Source organism: Chionomys nivalis, chromosome 11 (assembly GCF_950005125.1).
Source record: "Chionomys nivalis chromosome 11, mChiNiv1.1, whole genome shotgun sequence".
NCBI lineage: Eukaryota > Metazoa > Chordata > Mammalia > Rodentia > Cricetidae > Chionomys > Chionomys nivalis.
Genome location: NC_080096.1, coordinates 20,152,859 through 20,173,069, shown reverse-complemented (window position 1 = coordinate 20,173,069; position 20,211 = coordinate 20,152,859). Strand labels below are relative to the sequence as shown.

At 42.5% G+C, this 20,211-nt stretch overlaps 1 protein-coding gene across 3 annotated transcripts in view; it reads right to left on the bottom strand.

Annotated features, from left to right (window-relative positions):
* The window catches only part of Phactr4 (phosphatase and actin regulator 4), a 78,385-nt gene that overhangs the window by 35,946 nt on the left and 22,228 nt on the right, over positions 1-20,211 (bottom strand). The window contains exons 1-2 of one of the 3 annotated variants that reach the window (XM_057784837.1): positions 16,256-16,463; positions 887-1,060 (exon numbers count right to left, since the gene is read on the bottom strand). In XM_057784837.1, the coding sequence (XP_057640820.1) occupies positions 887-1,060; positions 16,256-16,301 (220 nt within the window). In that variant the 5' untranslated portion in view covers positions 16,302-16,463. Of the gene's footprint in view, positions 1-886; positions 1,061-16,255; positions 16,464-20,211 lie in introns of those variants that run through there. The other 2 variants (XM_057784839.1, XM_057784838.1) reach the window with 2 other exon arrangements.

Below are 20,211 nucleotides of genomic sequence, written 5' to 3'. Positions count from 1 at the left end.
GTGTGTGTACAATTTGTATATATATGTGTGCAAGCACACTTGGGCATAAGCATGACACAACATGCGTGCCAATGTCAGAGGTCAACCTCCAGCATCGGTTCTCACTACTTTGGTTGACTGAGATGGTCTCTTGCGTCTGCTTGCTCTTTTCCTACTGCAAGCCAGCTGGCCTCGTGTTCCTGGCAACTCTCTGTCTCAGCCTTTCATCTCCCCACAGAAGCATTGGCTTACAATTTCATGTGTGATGAATCTGGTTTTATGTGGGTTCTGGGGGTTCTAACTCAGGCCCTAATGTTTGCATCAAGAGCTTTCTTTACCTGCTCAGTTACATCCTCAATACAAACAGGGAACTCTTAAATTTTTATTTAACATAAGCCATATTTATTTTTATTTTTATTTTTGTTTTTTTTCCTATGTGCAGATGGCATGGTGGTATTCATAAGAAATCCCAACCTTCCACCAGAAAATTCTTAGAAACCATCATTTTATCAAAGTATCAGAATACAAAATCCACTTGGAAAAATCAGTAGCTTTTCTATACACCACCAACTAACACGCTGGGAAAGAGATCATGGAGCCAAGCCCGTCTTTTATATTTCAAACAACCCTTCTATTGAAAATCAATTTTAAATCATAATGCTCTTTCAGGGCTTATTTTTATTTTTTGAGACAAGGTCTTGACACCGTGGTTGGTGCCAAGGTTGGCCTGAAATTCAGTTTATGTCTAAGAATGACCTTGGGCTCTGGTCCTTGGATTTCTGATCCTCTCCTTGCAGGGACTTCAGGAGAACAAAAGTACACCAGGTCCTCTGTACTAACAGGGAAGAGCCCAGGCAAGAACTCTGCCCTCACTCATTAGAACACACATCTAAATCTTAGCACTCACCTTCTGACGTCTCTTTAAATTTATCACTACTTTTTTTTTTCCTCCATTTCCATGGCTTGAAGATCTTGCCAAAACCTGAGAACTTGCTTTTTCTTTTGGTGGGAGGTGTTGTGTCTCCTGATTCCACACTGCCCATGACCATGTCTGGATCTCCAGAGGGCTGCTCTGCTTCTTCTGTACATGGAGGAGAAGGGGAAGAAACAGCCAATTTATTATTCCTGTATAACCTCTAAAAATGTCCCCTCTCTTCCTGTGCCCGTGGGAAAGGATGGGGCAGCGATAACAATCACGTAGACAGGTCACACTCTGGACACCACATGGACAGCAAAGGCCCAAACTCAAAACTTAGATCCCTGTAGAAGGCAAACCAACCTGACATCATTTAAGAGAAAAATTCAGTGTGATGATAAGGATCCCCAGGTCTACATCTTTAGCACACACAATGTAGCCATCCTCTTGAGTTCTGTGTCCCTGAAGCAGGGAATTCCACTACTACCGAGTCACTGTTAAATAATTTATTACACCTCCCAGCAGTTTTCAGGATTTAAGCAGTTCGGGGAAGGGCACTTCATCAAGTGTTTATCAGATTTTCTCCCCTCACAAAAAGGGCTCTGCATAACTGGAAGACTGGAAGGAGACTGGAGTGGGGAAGGGACAACAGAGAGAAGAAATGGAGGGAATTGGAGGAGAGTAGAGGGAGATTCTGCTCTGCCATCATCTTATTATTTAGAGAAAGTCCTGATATTAAGGCGTTGACACAAAACACAGCGAACACTGAGATCAAAGGTCCTGAGGGCCTCGTGATGACAACGCATGCAGGGCTTTAATGGTAAAGAGAGTAGCAGCCAAGGGCGGGGCAGGAAGGCAACAGAAAAAGCAGGAAAGCAACACAATGCATCCTTGCACTCCACCTCCTGCCCCAGAGTTCTCGGGAGAAGTCTAGAGGAAAGAAAAAGCTCTGTGGACTCACTCCTGGGATTAAGGTGCAACTGCTACTTCACAGAATGCATCAATCCACACATTTGTAAAATATTTCATACTGGAAGCAATGTTTTGGGGCAGGAAGAGTTTAACACATTTACGGTTTGTGTTATTGTTACTTTTCAATTACCCTCACCTTCCCTCCCTGAGACAGTGTTTCTCTGTGTAGCCCTGACTGTCCTGGAACTCACTCTGTAGACCAGGCTGGTCTTGAACTCAGAGATCCGCCTGCCTCTGCTTCCCAAGTGCTGAGATTAAAGGCTGCGCCACCACTGCCCAGTAAAAACAGTGTTTTCTTTGCTTTTCTCTTCATATGTACCTAGTTTTGTCAATTTTTTTAAAAAATAATTTTTTAACGATTTATTTAACTTCATTTTATGTGCATTGATGTGAAGGTGTCAGATCTTGTGGAACTGCATTTTCAGGCAGTTGTGAGCTGCCATGTGGGTGCTGGGAATCGAACCCGGGTCCTCTGCAAGAGCAGTCAGTGCTCTTAACCGCCGAGCCATCTCTCCAGCCCTGTCAAATGTTTTAGGAGACCAGAACCTTGCTTCATACAGTGGGCAAGGCCACACCCAGTCCTGCCCTTTACGTTTTCCAATCATTCATCCATATTAACATTTACCTACTCATCTATCTATCTTTGTGTTTTTATTTTTGCTTGTTTTATGTGACAGGGTCTTAAGTTACCCAGGCTTGCTTTGAATTCATTTGTAGCTAAGGATGACCATGAACTCCTGGTCCTCCATGGTCTTCCTTTCAAATTCAGGATTACAGGTGCAAGCCACACCCGGCTTTACTCACATTTCTATTCTTCCTCTTCCCCTCCCTCCTCTCAGTGACAAACTGCATATTATTTCAGTGACTCACATCTGTCCAAATATTCAGAATCAGTCCAACTGCTTTTATAATATACAGGATCCCCAGGAAGTGGAACCATAAATCCTTTTAAAAACTCTCCAGCTAGGTGTGATGGCATCCGTCTATAATCTTAGCATCCAAGAGGCAAAAGCAGGAGGATCAAAAGTTCCAGGACAGCTTGGGCTACATAGTGAAACAATGTAGCTCAATGAGCAGGGCTGTCTCAAAAACAAGGGCAGGGCTGTCTCAAGCTCTTAAGTGAGTGTGGCACTGGCCTTAGGCCCTGCATACAGCTGAGAAAAGAAAAACTGCAAATATTCAGGGGTCTCAGGTCCACCCAATTTGTTACCCCAGCCCCAGATTCTTATCTGGAAACCTCACATATGTTATAAGAGACAGAGGCAGACATTTTCTGGTTCAAACTTATGCCTTTGTTAAGGAAGCTGAAGATCCCATGTTGTAGTGCTCTGCTGACCAAGGCTGTCCCATGGGGTAGTGAGATCCCCCTGCCCTCTGGTCCCATTTCACTCACATACAGTTCAAATCAAAAGGAAGCATAGGCTTGTTTGTTTGGCGTTTTGTTTGTTTTTGTTTTTTGTTTTTGTTTTTTTGATTTTCGAGATAGGGTTTCTCCTTAGCTTTTTGGTTCCCGTCCTGGAACTAGCTCTTGTAGACCAGGCCTGCCTCTGCCTCCCGAGTGCTGGGATTAAAGGCGTGCGCCACCACCGCCCGGCCGTTCCGTTTTGCTTGTTTTTTGAAACGGTTTCTCTGTGTAGGACTGATTGCCCTGTAGTTGATAACCTATGTGGACCAGCAGTTCTCAACCTGTGAGTCTCAACCCCTTTGGAGGGGTTGGTCAAACAACTCTTGCACAGGGTTTATCTCAGACTATTGGAAAACACCGGCATTTACATTACAATTCATAATAGTACCAAAATTACAGCTATGAAGTAACAAGAGAAATAATTTTATGGTTGGGGGGTCCCCACAACAGGAGGAACTGTATTAAAGGGCTGAAGCATTAGATCAAGCTTGTCTGAAACTCACAGGGATCGGCCTGCCTCTGCTTCTAGCCACACCTATACTACGTTTCATATACACAGCAGTGTGTATTACTATACCAAACACTTGGTGCGTACCTGTAACCTCAGCATTTGGGAACTTGAAGTTCAAGACCAGCCTGGGCCACAGAGTGAGCTCCAGGACACAGAACTATAGTGAGATCCTAACTCAAAAGTAAAAAAGCCAGAGAGATGGTTCTATGAGTAAAAGCCTACTGAGCAAGCCTGATGACCCGAGTTCTCTCACAGAAAACGGACTAACCGCCTCCCAAAATATACCGCACACTTACACTAACAATAAACAAAGTAATAAGCGGCTAGAGAGATGGCTCAGCAGTTAAGAACAAGCACTTATTGCTCCTCCAGCGGACCCAGGTGTCAGTCCCAGCACCTACATGGTGACTCATAACCATGTACAACTCCAGTTTCAGAGGACTGGATGCTTTCTTCTGACCTCTATAGGCAACAGACACACAAATATAGTGCACATACATACATATACATAATAGGTAATTTCTTTAAAAATTAAAGTGATAAACAAGTGTATCATGAGCAGGACCCAATGGCTCACACTTATGATCTCAGTACTGTCACTACGGGAATTGAGGCTAGAGGATTACAAGTTTAAGGGCAGCATGGGCTATGTATATGCAAGCCTTGTCTCAAAACAGACAAACCTAGAACGATGTACATTGTGACGTATTCCAAATATGCCAATCAGGTCAAGTTGGTTCACTGTGTTACACTATCGTTAACACCCTGACTGGTGTGCTGTCTGCTTTTTCCAACGACTGTTGGGAGAGGCACTGTGACATCTCTAGCTATGAAATTAATTGGCTGCTTTTCTGTGTGACAAGGTCTGTTGGATAATTGTAAACTTAGTTATGTTTTCTTCTTTAATTTTTTTTTTTTCTTTTTGGTTTTTTGAGACAGGGTTTCTCTGTGTAACAGTCCTGGCTGTCCTGGAACTCCTGTAACCCAGGCTGGCTTTGAACTCATAGAGATTCACCTGCCTCTGCCTCCAAGTGCTGGGATTAAAGGTGTGCACCACCACTGCCCATCTTTAAAAAAAAAAAAAATTAAGGGGGCCGGAGAGATGGCTCAGTGGTTAAGAGCATTGCCTGCTCTTCCAAAGGTCCTGAGTTCAATTCCCAGCAACCACATGGTGGCTCACAACCATCTGTAATGGTGTCTGGTGCCCTCTTCTGGACTGCAGACATACACACAGACAGACTATTGTATACATAATAAATAAATATTTTTTTAAAAAATTTAAGAGCCAGGTGGTGGCGGTGCACACCTTTAATCTTAGTGCTAGGAAGGCAAAGACAGGCAGATCTCTGTGTATTCGAGGCCAGCCTGGTCTATACAGGGAGTTCTAGGACAGCCAAGACTACACAGAGAAATCTGTCTCGAAAAAAACAAATATTTTAAAGAAATTAATATTACCTTAGATTTAAAGGAATGGAAGGGTATTTTGCCTTCGTGTATGTTTGCACCATGGTTTGTCTGGTGCCTGGGGGTCTAGAAAGAGTTGGCTCCCCGGTGACTAAAGTGGCAACAGTTGTGAGCCCTTGTGTGGGAGCTGGGATCTAATCCTGGTCCTCATAACCACCAAGCCATTTTTTACCCCTTTAATAAATTTTAAAATCATGTGTATGTGTGTGTGCATATGTGCTCATGTAGGTAGCTGTAGAGCCCAGAGGAAGGTATCAGATCCCCTGGAACTGTAGTAATAGGAGGTTGTGAGCCACTTACTGTGAATGCTTAGAACCAAATTTGGGTCTTCTGCAAGAGCAGTGCACTTACTTAACGTGAAGCCATCTCTCTAGCCTAGATGGTTTCCTCCTGAATGAACCCATTTTTATTAAGAAGAAAATTCCTATACATTGTAGAAATACTTTTACTTCAATTTTAGTTTCCTATTTCATTTGATAACTGACTTTTTGCCCCCTCGAAACAAGGTCTAGGCTGGCTTCAAACTCAAGTTCCTCTGCTCAGCTTCCCCAGCACCGGTATCACAGGTGTACAGTGTTGTAACTAGTCAGCCATCTCTACTGGGGTTCTTAGTCCACCTACATTTGAGATTTCCACTGTCAGTATGGCTTTATTTCTGTTGTTTGTATTTGTCTTGTCTTCTACATCCTTGACTTATTAATCTACGTGGATTTAGACTTTTACTGCTTCCTAAACAATGAAAGACTCTTATTTAACTTTAATCTTCTGAGCTATTATCACATATTTCACTTCTAAATACAAGTAACAATAAACCATAGGAAATATTTTATTGTTTTAACAAACAATACTGTTGTATTTTCTTTTTTAAAAAAATATTTATTTATTTGTTAGGTACACAATATTCTGTCTGTGTGTATACCTGCAGGCCAGAAGAGGGCACCAGACCCCATTACAGATGGTTGTGAGCCACCATGTGGTTGCTGGGAATTGAACTCAGAACCTCTAGGAAAAGAGGCAATGCTCTTAACCTCTGAGCCATCTCTCCAGCCTCTGTTGTATTTTCTATATATCATTTATGAACTCTTTGTTTCTTTCTGCAATTCTGTTTTTATCAAGGAGAAATTTCTTTTCTTTTCTTTTCTTTTTTTTTTTTTTTTGAGACAGGGTTTCTCCATAGCTTTTGGTTCCTGTCCTGGAACTAGCTCTTGTAGACCAGGCTGGCCTTGAACTCACAGAGATCCGCCCTGCCTCTGCCTCCTGAGTGCTGGGATTAAAGGCGTGCGCCACCACCGCCCGGCGAGAAATTTATTTCTGAAGATATTTTCAGTTGTACGTTTTTGGTTTTGTTTGTTCATTCAAATGGCTTTTGGAGACAGGGTCTCATGTGGCTGAGATTGGGCCTTGAACTCCTGAATCTTTTGCCTCAACCTTCCAAGTAGCAGGATTACAGGCATATACTACCTTTTTGTTCTTTCTTTTTTTTTTCTGCTGTACTGGGGAATAAACCTAGGGCTCTGTGCTTGCTAGTTAAATGGCATATCACTAAGCTACACCTATGCCTTACTTTAATTTTAGTATTTTACAAATGTGTGGCAGGGCTAGAGAGATGGCTCAGAGGTTAAGAGCACTGGCTGTTCTTCCAGAGGACCCAGGTTTGATTCCCAGCACCCACATGGTGGCTCACATCTCTTTGTATCTCTAGTCCCAGGGGTCCCAGGGGCTCTGATGCCCTCTCCTTGACTTGGGTACCAGACACACACAAGGTACATGCAGACAAAACAACCATACATGGGCTAGAGAGATGGCTCAGGGGTGAAGAGTACTGTGTGCTCTTCCAGAGGTCCTGATTTCAATTCCCAGCAACCACATAGTGGTTCACAACCATGATCTGGTGCCCTCTTCTGGCTTGCAGGGATACGTAATAAATAAATAAATCTTTAAAACAGAACAGAAACATCCATACATAAAAAATAAAAAAATTCTAATTTGTGACAAAATGGGGATATGTATTGAAATCTCTCTAACTTCAAAGTCTGTGGCTCTTTTTTTATCATGCTGCTTTTAATTTTAATTTTTATATTTATTCTTCTCACAAACATTACATGCTAACTGCAGTTTTCCCTTCCTCCATTCCTTCCAGTTCCATCATCTCCCCTCTTCTCCAGATCTACTTTTTATTTTAATTTTAAATCTGTAATCTTATTGTATCTTATTATAATTTCCTACATCTGTTTCATTTAATAACAAAGGCTTGCAGCATACAGTTGACAGAGGGCAAGGTAATACACATCTGTAATCCCAGCATTTGAGAGGCCAAAGTAAGACCAAACATCCAAGGTCACCTGGGGTATATGAAACCCTATCTCAAAAAACAAAACCTAAGCCGGGCGGTGGTGGCGCACGCCTTTAATCCCAGCACTCGGGAGGCAGAGGCAGGTGGATCTCTGTGAGTTCGAGACAAGCCTGGTCTACAAGAGCTAGTTCCAGGACAGGCTCCAAAACCACAGAGAAACCCTGTCTCGAACCCCCCCCCCCAAAAAAAAAAACCTAAACAGCAACAACAAAACACACACCAAAATGTAATATATATGACATTATATAATTCTTGTTCTCACAACTACCTACACAGGTTATTAATCTCAAGTTCTATATAATATCAAATTTTATAAAGGGGAGGAAAAGATGGCTTAGCAGGTACGGGCACTTGCTGATAAGGCTGATGACCTGAGTTTGATCCCTGAGACCCACATGGTAGGAGAGCATAGACTTCAGTAAGTTGTCTTCTGACTGCCACAGGCACAATGTGCATGTAGACACACATAAATAAATAAGTATAATTTTTAATTTAAAAGGTCTAAATTATGAAGTTAGATTCAAATTAATTTTTTTACAAACTAATTTGTTATCCAGTTATAAGTCATTCAAATGTCCAGTGATACTTTAGCACGTCTTTATTCACGTATCTAAAGAAGGTTTATTTTGTAATTTGTTTGTGCAGGTATGCATGGAGGCTGGAAAATCATTACCCAGAAGCCATTCACTTTATTTTTTTACTTTTTTAAAAAATTATATTTATTTATTTATTATGTATAGAATATTCTGTCTGTGTGTATGCCTGAAGGCCAGAAGAGGGCACCAGACCCCATTACAGATGGTTGTGAGCCACCATGTGGTTGCTGGGAATTGAACTCAGGACCTTTGGAAGAGCGGGCAATGCTCTTAACCTCTGAGCCATCAGTCCAGCCCCTTTTTTATTACTTTTATTTTAGTTGATGTGTATGAATGTTTTGCCTGCATATTTATCTGTACATAATATGCATGCTCTGCACCCGAAGAAGTCAAAAGACGGCACTGGATTCTCCTGGAACTGGACTCATAGATGGCTAGTAGCTACAATATGGGTGCTGGGAATCAAACCTGGGTCCTCAGGAAGAGCAGCAAGTGCCCTTACCCATTTCTCTGGTCCCTTTGTGTTTTTTTCTTTTCTTTTTCTTTTTCTTTTCTCCTGTAGACAAGGTCATACATGCAGTCCTACCTGCCCTGGAACTTACTATGTAGAGCAGGTCGGTCTGGAACTCACAGAGATTCATCTGCTTCTGCCTCCCAAGTGCTGGGATTAAAAGTATGTGCCACCAATGACCAGCAGTGGGTTGTTTTGTTTTGTAAGACAGGATTTCTCTGTGTAGCTTTTGGCTGTCCTAGAACTTGCTTTGTAGACCAGGGAGGCCTTGAACTCAGAGATCAACCTGCCTCTCCTTCCTGAGTGCTGGGATTGAAGGTGTGCATTCGCATGTACACATGCACACACACAAACACACATTTATTTTTAAGCAAAGACAGGCTGTCAGAATAGTCAGCAGAAGAAGGAACTGGCTGTGCAAGCCTGATGGGATGAATTCATTCTCGGAACCTATGGTGGGAAGAGAGCCTACTCCTTCAAACTGACCACACACATGCCATGGCATAAAGGATGCTCCCTGCCCCAAAATAACTAAATACCTAAAATAAAGTAATAAATTAAAAAAAAAAAAACACTAGAGGGGCTGAAGAGCTGGCTTATCAGTTAAGGGCACTGGTTGCTCTTCTAGAATTGAAGTGGGTTCAATTCCCAGCACCCACATGGCAGCTCACAACTATCTGCAGTTCCAGTTCCAGGGGACCCGACACCCGTGGCATAAATGCACATAAAATAATTTTTTAAAAAACCATACATGAGAAGTTGGCCATGATGGTACATGCTTATAATTCAAATACTTCAAAGACTGAAGTAGGAGGTTAGCTGCTGTGGAATAATGCTCTTGTACACTGTAAAGATTTGTCACTCATATTGGTTTAATAAAATGCTGATTGACCAGTAGCCAGGCAGGAAGTATAGGTGGGGTGACCAGACTAAGAATTCTGGGAAGAGGAAGGGCAGAGAATCAGTCACAAGCCAGACACAGAAGAAGCAAGATGAGAGTGTCTTAGTGAGAAAAGGTACCAAGCCACGAGGCTAAACACAGATATATCAGAATTATGGGTTAATTTAAGTTGTAAGAGCTAGTTAGTAAAAAGCCTGAGCAATAGGTCAAACACTTTATAATTAATATAAGCCTCTGTGTGTTTCTTTGGGACTGAACTGGGTAGGATAGAAACTTTTGTCTACAGTTAGCTGTATCTTTGAGGAATAGCCAAAAGTATATAGTGAGTTCAAGGCTAGCCTGGACTTCATAGCAGAAACCTTGTCTCAAAACAACTAAACCAAACCATACATTTTAAAACTTTACATCTACAGGTATTCATTAACTATTTGTAAGTTATACCTATGCATAACTAAAGAAAATAATAGGATTAAACAATATACCCTAGATCAAAGACTGTATAATTTTATATATTTCTATTTGGTAGTACTAGGGATTGAAACCAAGGCCTCCTGCACAGTAGGAAAACATTCTACTGATAAACTCTATCCTTAGCATTCTTTCCATTTATTTTGAGAAGAGGCTTCACTTGCCCAGACTGGCCTTGAGCTCACTCTCATCTCAGCTTCCCGAGCACCTGGTCTTTTTTTTTTTTTTACAGGGGGAGGGCAAAGTGGGTTTATTCATAATTATGTTAATAAGGATTAAAAATGTTACTTTGGTAGGAAGGTGACACATGCATGGGAATGGGCTCCCTGCTAGCCCTGTGAAATCTGTTTTTATTTGTTGGTTGTTCTTTTCTTTTCTTTTCTTTTCTTTTCTTTTCTTTTCTTTTTTTCCGAGCACCTGGTCTTACAGATGTGGATGTGTAGCATCACACCTGGCCTACAACCAGCTCCAACTCACCTATGATGGATGGCTAAGTATAGCCAGGCAACAGAAATCCACAGAATGCAGTCTTCGACATTCCTTCACTAGATTTGTAATAAGTGACTAAATTATCTGGTTTATTTTAATTCCATGTCTATCATTTGTACCTTATCAATTTCAAAAATTATTATTTGTTAATTTTGGGGTATTTTTTGTTGTAAGTCATCGTGTCATCCCTGTCTCCCCCCACACTCACTGTATATGTGTCTTATGTGTATGTGCACATGCCAGGCCGCATGTGTGGAGGTCAGAGGAAAACCTGAAAGAGTTTGCTCTCTGCCTTTTTTAATTTTTATTTTTTGTTTTTCTAAAATAGGGCTTCTGGCAGTCCTGGAACTCACTTTGTAGATCAGGCTGGCCTTGAACTCACAGAGATCCGCCTGCCTCTGCCTCCTGAATGTTGGAATTAAAGGCTGGCTTGTTCTCTCCTACCAGTGCGTTCCAGGATCAAACTCAGGTCATCAGATTTGGGCAACAGGTACCTTTGCTAGCTTGGCAATGTTTTTGGTCCTTTTTGGCTTTTTTGCTTTATTTTATTTTTTAAGATAGGGCCTCACTCCCCTGGCTGGCCTGAAATTTAATATGATCCTCCTGTCTCAGCCTTCAGAATTTTGTAAATAGCATAATTTATGTTACTTTGCCACAGTACTTAACACATTTTTTGTTCTGTAAAAGAGGCTTATTTTGGGATTTAAGGAATAGTTTCAGAAAACTGCAACAAAATTAGAGAAAACAAAATGTTTCACTAATGAACAAAGTAGCCTTTGTGCAGAGAAAGCCTTCCACTTTTGGAGATTTCACACAGCCTTGACCACCAGAATTAGAATGCACTGGACAGAGGGACAGACAGATAAGGTCTCTGCATTTTTAAGTACAGGCAGATCTGAGTCTACCTCAGGAAAATGTATTTTCAGTCACAACTGCAGCAAGAATGATGCAGGCGGGGTGCAGCTGAGTGGCAGAGTGCTTGCTCAGCCTGGTACAAGCCCCACACCACATAGAAAATGACAACTGTGTTACAGCTCAGCAACATGACAAACAGATTTAATGGCACCTGACTGCCGACTACGGGGGCTTGGGTTTGGATCCCCAGCACCATGGTAACTTGTGTCTGTAACCCAGCACGGAGGGAACAGGGGTGGAGTCAATAGGACCCTGGAGCCCATTAGCCAGATAGTCTACTCAGGTTCAGGAAGAGATCCCGTCTCAATAAATTAGAAGAGCCAGCGAGACTGCTCATAGTGTAAAAGCATTTGTCAGACAGCCATAATAATCTGAGTTCAACCCCCAGAACCCTCAGTGCAAAAGAACTGACTCCTAAAAGTTGTCCTCTGACCACACATGCACTGTGGCATGCGTGTATCGCATTCACACATAACATAAACATACACAAGCTCACATTTTCAAACATGCTTTATTAAAGGGGGAGACCAGTATGATGGCATCTGCTTTCTGAGGCCAGGCTGGGATTTCAAAGCCAGTCAGGGCTACAAAGTGAAGCCTTGTCTTTTGTCTGTTTTGAGACAAGGTGTTTCTCTTACTTAGGGTTTCTATTGCTGAGAAGAGACATCATGACCATGGCAGCTCTTTGTTTGTTTGTTTGTTTGTTTGTTTGTTTTTCTGGTTGAGACAGGTTTCTCTATGTAGCCTTGACTGTCTTGGAACTCATTCTGAACGCCAGGTTGGCCACCTGCCTCTGCTTCCTAAGCGCTGGGATTAAAGGTGTGCATTACCACTGCCTGGCGACCAGGGCAGCTCTTATAAAGGAAAATATTTAATTGGGGCTGGCTTACAGTTCAGAGGTATAGTCCACTGTCATCATGGTAGGAAGCAAGGTGGCACACAGGCAGACATGGTGCTGGAGAGATAGTTGAGAGTTCTATATCCAGATCAGAAGGCAGGATAGAGACTGGGACTCACCAGGCCTGGATTGAGCTTCTGAGACCTCAAAACACACCCCTAGTGAAACACTTCCTCCAAGAAAGGCACACTTACTCCAACAAGACCACACCTCTTAATAGTGCCAGTCCCTAAGGACCAAGTATTCAAACACATGAGTCAACAGGGGCCATTAATATTCAAACCACCACAGTGTCACTGTGTTCCTCTGACTGGCCTCCAATAGTATATGTGTAGATCCTATGGTATGGAACTCACAGAAATCTGCCTGCCTCAGCCTCCTGACTACTAGGTTTAAAAGCATGTACCACTAAGACCCCAACATAAAACCTTTTCTTTAAAAAGGAAAAAATAAAAGGAAAATGGGTGGAGTGGGGCTCAGACTTTAGTCACCAAAGCAGAAGTCTACTTCCTGGGTGGCACAGGATGGAAGTAAAGAACAGACTCTGGTGGGTTGTCCTCTGACTTCCACAAAAGCACATGACCTACACACGTCCCCACACACATATATGCACACACATGATAACAGGAGAAAGAGTGACTGAGAAGGTAAGTGACATTTACCTCAGGCCTCACCCGGCACGCATTCATGAATATAAGCATATGCACAACACCACACACACACACACACACACACAACACACACACACAGAGCTTCTTTTTGTAAAGAAAAAAGAAAGTCAGGTGGTAGTGGTGCATGCTTTTAATCCCGGCACTTGGGAGGCAGAGGCAGGAGGATCTTCATGAGTTTGAGACCAGTCTACATGTCTTAGTATATTGAGCCTTCTGAAGGATCTTGTGTGGCCTTCTAAACAGCTGCCTACTGAAACATTTCCTAAACACTGGAGCGATAGCTCAGCGGCTAAGACTAAGTCTGACTCCTGCCCCCACCTACCTTATCTCCAGATTCAGGAGACCCAGTGCCCTCTTCTGGTTCCAGTAGTCATCAAGCACAAGTGGTGCACAGACATGCAGGGCAAAACACCCATAGGAGTAAAATTTTTGTTTGTTTGGTTTTGAGAAAGAGTCTATCTACATAGCCCTAATTATCCTGGAACTTACTCTTTAGACCAGGCTGGCCTCGAACTCAGAATCTGCCTGCCTCTTCTGGGATTAAAGGCATGCACCTCTATCATCTAGCTAATTTTTTTTTAATTAAAACATTTTATTTATGATTATTATTATATATGTAATATTTTTTTTGCCATGATTAGGATCAAATCTAATCCAGGGTTTCATGCATACTAGAAAGTACTTTATGCCAAACTACATTTCCAGCCTCCCAAAATTTTTTTGTTATAGTTATAGTGGCAAAACTGATTTCTTTTTGTTCCTGAGACAGTGTTTCAGGCAGCCCAGGTAAGCCTGGCACTCAGTATGTAGCTAAAAATAACCTTGAGGGCTGGAGAGGTGGCTCAGTGGTTAAGAGCACTGCCTACTTGTCTAAAGGTCCTGAGTTCAATTCCCAGCAACCACATGGTGGCTTACAACCATCTGTAATGAGATCTTGTGCCCTCTTCTGGCCTGCGGGCATGCATGTAGGCAGACTACGGTGTACACAATAAATAAATTAAAAAAAAATAAAAATAATAAAAATAACCTTGACCTGGTCTTCCTGCCTCCACCAGAATGTCAGGATTACAGCTGTGTGCTGCACCCAAGTTTATGCAGTGCTGGGGATTGAACCCAGAGTTTTGTGCAGCTAAGATGAGCACCCTCCATCTAGAGTACACTCTTGAGCACCTTGGGTAGAACTCAGCACCCCCCTTTTTTTCATTTCCATAGTGTAGATAAAAGCCTGCCATTACTTGAGACCATACTGTATTTGTTAGAGAAGAACAATAGAGCAGCAACCACAAAAAAAGTGGACCCTGCAAAAGTGGGAGGTTGGTTCTAGGAGCAAAAAGCAACATGTCATTGGAAGGGTAAGGAGGCAGGGGTTGGATATGTTGTGGTTTGAAAAAAATATGGCCCCCAAAGGGAATGGCACTACTAGGAGGTGTGGCCTTGTTGGAAGAAATGTGTTACTGTGGGGGTGAGCTCTGAGGTCTCCTTTGCTCGAGCTTCCCTCAATCTGACAGTCAGTTGAGTTCCTGTTGCTGCAAGACGCAGCATTCTCAGTTTCAGCACCACGTCTGTCTGCACACCGCTATGATCCCCGTCATGCTGATAATGGACTCACTTCTGAAAGAGTAAGCTGACACCCCAAATGAATGATTTCCTCATGAGCTGCCCTGATCATGGTGTGTCTTCATAGCAAGAGGAAACTCTAAGACAGGGTATCTCTACTTTGTTTTTTGATTTTTAAAAATTACTTAACTAAATTTTTGTCTGTGGGAGACAGGGTTTCTTAAAACCTAGGCTGGCCTAAAACTTGAGCTCCTGATCCTCTGGCTTCTGCCTCCAAGTACTGGGGTTACTAACGGGTACCCCATCCAGCAGCCCCTATGGTTTAACTTACTTTCCCAAGCTGCAAAGTAGTCCTAGAGGATTTCTTACATTTTTCTGTACACCCTTTTCTATAAAGCCTTTCACCTTCTTAAACAATAAAGTACTGAACTGATAAAGACTCAGCCTAGTGGTAAAGTAGAGCAAGAAACTGGATCAGCTAACTGGGGTCCTCCAGTATGGGACTGGGTAAACACTTTGTCATCGTGTCTCAGGTTCGGGAAACCCTAAAAAACTTTCCCTGGAAATCAGAAACTAAATTGCAACAAGGGAGAAGCAGAACCTGCTTCCCCAGACTGCTACGCTTTTCTTTAATCCCCGCCACATTTCATTTTATGTTATTGAGATTTTGTTTTGTTTTATTTTGTTTTGTTCTTGAGACAGGGTCTCACTGGGTAGCCTTGGCTAGCCTGGAACTCACTGTACAGACCAGATGAACCTAAGAAGCAGAGATTCATCTGACTCTGCCTCCTTGATACTGGGATTAAGATACCATGTCCATCTTGGACTTTTTATTTCTTAGCAAAGAGAAAACAAAATAAAGCCAATACCAAACCAAACCAAAACAAACAGAAAAACCGATTAAAGAGGCTTCCTGATGTTTCCTAAACCAGTTAACCTTTTTTCCTAAACAGCACATTGTCCAGAAATAACCTAAATGCTTTCTCCCACTTGACTTTTTCCAATCTTCTTTGTTAAACCATTTACTCTTGTCATCAAATACAATGCCCTACAAAGACAGCAGAATGTGCCGCCAGGATGACGGTCAAGCTCAGCACCTCACACTCCTCACGGATCCCAGCTGCCCGGTCTGAGCTAGCCCCAGACAGTAACACTTCAGCAGTTCCCACAGCACAGTGCCTTCTGAGGAGCAACTCTGATACAACAGAAAAGCCCATGACTGGCTTGGGAAAAATAGAACAAGTCTAAAACTCGAACTCAGTATTAAAACGCTCTTGCTTTTATAATTTGGCAATTTTATTTTTGATCACACACTTAACAACTGCCCAAACCTGCAAAATATCAGTAAATACCTCTAACCTCTACACAACAGCTCCTGTAACTTTTATTTTCTACAAAGACAGGGAATCAACAAGTATGTAACCTCTTAGCAATATAATCTAAAACACAGGGCTCCAGAGAGCAGGTAAAAAAGACTGTGAGGGGCAAACAAACTTGACTGGAAACAACTTTAAAGGTTTCATTCATTTCTCCCAAACTTTTAGAAAGGTGCCAAAGTCTTGCATTCCAATTTCTAAGAGACAGCGATTTCGGCTGTAAACCTGCCTCGTTCCTGCCAAGATGTCTATTTCTCTGTTCGTATTACTCACCGACTGCATCTGGATTTACCGGTCTGGAGACATCAGCTTGCCCCATGATTATAATTGTCTTAGATGTATCCCACGACAGCAAACTATGCTGAACAAAAGCAAACTTCTCTAAAAGACAAATCAACACAGGGACCAGCAATCCTGTGTCACTGCCGACTGCCAGGAAACAGCACGAGAGCTGGCGTTTCTGCTTTCCTGGACCCCGGGCTCCTGGGCCACTCGTGCCTCTCACAAAAGTCTTCACACAGGAATGCCTGTCATTCCAGAGTGCACAGTGTGTAGAGCTCCGGTGCGGAAGGGGAGGAGACAGCCAACCACAATTGGGCTGCCTGGCGGCACAGCCCAAAAGCCCACACCTCCTCTTCCTGACTTTGAGCTTGGTTGGAAGCCACTTAGACACAGAAGATAAGGAGCCTGCCCCAAAGTACAGCAGAGACCCTAGCCATTTAATCACATCACCAGCGGGGCTCAGAGTAACAGTTTCATGTGGGTTTCAGAGGCGTATTTTAGATATGAGCTTACTTACAGATCATCCAGTTATTCTTGAAAGTTTGTGTTGTATAGGGACTGATTATTTGTTACCTCCCCATCCACCCACACTGTAGAACACCTTTCCTCTGTGTGTGTGTGTGTGTGTGTGTGTATGTGTGTGTTGGGGCTGAAGGGATGGTTCAGCAGCTAAGAGCATTTGTTGCTCTTATAGAGAACTGGGTTCCATTCCTAGCACATACATGGCAGTTAACCACCACCACCACCACCACCACCACCACCACCACCACCACCACCACCACCACCATCACCACCACCACCACCACACATAATTCCAGTTTCAAGGAATCTAACACCCTCTTTTGACCTCTGTAGATCCCAGATACATGGACCAAATACATACATACAGGCAAAATGTACATAAAATAACCCCTCAAAAATATATAGACATATATATCCTAAATTCTTTGGAATCTCTGAAGTAAAAATGTATGATTATTTAGCACCTTCCCCACTTTTTGAGACAGTTTCATGTAGTCTAGGCTGGTCTCAATTTGGACTAAGTAGCCTTGCACTGATCCCCCTGCATCCATTTCCCAAATGCTGGGATTTAGGGTGGCACTGCAGGTTCGTGCTACTATATGTAGTTATACGATGCTGGGATGGAGCCCGGGCTTTTGTGTAGTCTAGGCACTAGGCCAGCAACTGAGCTACATTCCAAGTTTCTATTTATTTATTTATTTATTTATTTATTTATTTATTTATTTATTGGTTTTTTTGAGACAGGGTTTCTCTGTAGCTTTGGAGCCTGTCCTGGAACTCCCTTTGTAGACCAGGCTGGCCTCGAACTCACAGAGATCCGCCTGCCTCTGCCTCCCGAGTGCTGAGATTAAAGGCGTGCGCCACCACTGCCCGGCTCCAAGTTTCTATTTTAAAACACTTTTTAACGACATTTATTTGTGTGTGTGCATATACCTGTAGAGATCAGAAAAGACATTTTTCACCATGGGGATCCTGGAGATGAAACTGAGGTGAAAAGGGTTGGTGGCAAGCACCTTTACCTGCTGAGCCATCTCACTGGTCCCCTAACCCCTATTATCAACTTTTGTGTGTGTGTGTGTGCATGGTGTAATATGTGCATGTGTACATATATGCAGAGGCTCGTATGGACCAGAGGCTGATTGATATTGGTCTGTCTTCCTCAAGAGCATCAACAATCTCTGGGCATGATGCTGGCGTTGTCATGCTTACACAGCAAGCACTGAACCATCTCCCCAGGGTCTTATTATCAGTTTTGATATAGGAAATAAACAACAGAAAAATCACAATAATAACAAGAAAATAACTAAAATGCTAAGGGGTAAGTATGAGGAGAAAACACAGAAACACTCAGGCAATATAATACAGCAACAGTCTGGTTGCCAGGCTTTAGCTAACTGTGGTAGTGGCATCTGTCGGTAACTATCTCACACCCCTGGTAGAAGGCTTTTCTACTCATCTGTGCATATTCTTCACTGTGTTTTTCATTTGCCTGGAATTTCTTTCTCAAATTCAAGTGGGGAGGATCTGCCCACCCTTTAAGAACAGGCTCAACTGTTCCTTCCTTCGCCGAAGCCTCTCCTTAGCCACATTAACAAAATTCTAATAAAGATTTACTAAACACTGATTATGTGCCTAACACTGTGTTGGCATCAAAAGAAGGTTCTTCCCTAAGTGCTTATAGTAATAGGAACTACAACGGAGTATAATGAGCACATAGGCAACACGCAAATATACACGTGTGTGTGTGTGTGTGTGTATGCGTGTGTATGCATATGTGGGTGGGTGTGTCTAGAGGAAGCCAGAGAATGTACGATCAAGGTGAGAAAAAGGAACAAATATCAAGAGACAGTTATTGAAAAGACAAAGAACTGATTGTCTGCCACACTGGTACAAACCAGCACTTGGAGGTAGAGGCAGAAGACTCAAGTTCCAGGCTAACCTGAACTACATGGTAAAACTATCTCAAAAAACTCAAAGAAAATAAAAAGAATGGACAAAACCAACGGTTCTCAACCTTCCTAACTCTGTGACCCTTTAATACAGTTCCTCATGTTGGGGTGACCCCAAACAGAAGATTATTTTCATTGCCACATCATAATTATAATTATGCTATTGTTATGAACTATAATGTAAATATCTGTGTTTTCAGATGATCTTAAGTGAACCCTGTGAAAGAGTCGTTCAACTCTCCCCACCCCACCCCACTTTCCGAAAGGGGTCAAGACCCACAGGTTGAGAAGCTCTGAACTAGGCAATGGTCTTGATGTATCCAACACCTTGAACTGCAATAATCTTCACACTTCCCTGATACTCTAGAAGCTCCTCATGGTCAGGACAATGATGTGTTTATCCTTAAACTACCAATGCTTGACATAAGGAGCCCGGTGCACAGTGTACATACAGCAAGTCTTTAACAACCTGAACCTCCCACCACACAAACATGCCTCATGCATGCTAGGGAAGCATTGAGCTCCAGCTCCAGCAAGAAACAGAATTAGTGCCGGGCGGTGGTGGCGCACGCCTTTAATCCCAGCACTTGGGAGGCAGAGGCAGGCGGATCTCTGTGAGTTCGAGACCAGCCTGGTCTACAAGAGCTAGTTCCAGGACAGGCTCTAAAACCACAGAGAAACCCTGTCTCGAAAAACCAAAAAAAAAAAAAAAAAAAAAAAAAAAAAGAAAGAAACAGAATTAATCTGAAGCTTTGCTTATGGAACCCAGAAACAAAGGAAAATGTACATGCCTGCAACTCAAGCTTTCAGGGTATTGGTGTAGGAGAAATGAGAAGTTAAAGGCAACCAGCATTATACAAGACCGTTTCAAATGAAACAAGGCCATCAGGGCAAAGAGCATGAGCAATGGAGACAAGGAAAAAATGTGCAGACCACAGAGGATTCTATCATTCCAAATGATCATGTGAGTTAAGAAACTCACTTTGGTGGGGGAAAAATGTTATGTTCATAATGAATTTGAAACTTTAATCCTAGCCAGGCATGATGGTGTACAATTAAAATCTCAGCACTTAGGAGGCAGAGGCAGGCAAATTTCTGCAAATTTGAGGCCATCCTGATATACATAGTGAGTTCCAGGACAGCCAGAGTTACATAGAAAGATCCTATCTCAAAAAAAAAAAAAAAAAATCCTATCTGGGGGTTGGGGGTAGAGGAAATATATATATGGTAAAAGTCCATGTCCCATTATTTTGCACAAGAGAATTGTAAAAAGTAAGTAAAAGAGAATATAAGTGCCAAGCCCTTCATATGACAGTAGTGAGGAATCAATCAGGGACCACTTTGTTTCACGATTAAATCAGAAAAAAAAGAAAGAAGGCATACAGTGAATGGAGATAATTACTCATAGAGTTATGGGGATTACATCAAGAGAAGCACCTACAGCTCACCGGCCAGCCAGCATAGCTGAAATGGGGA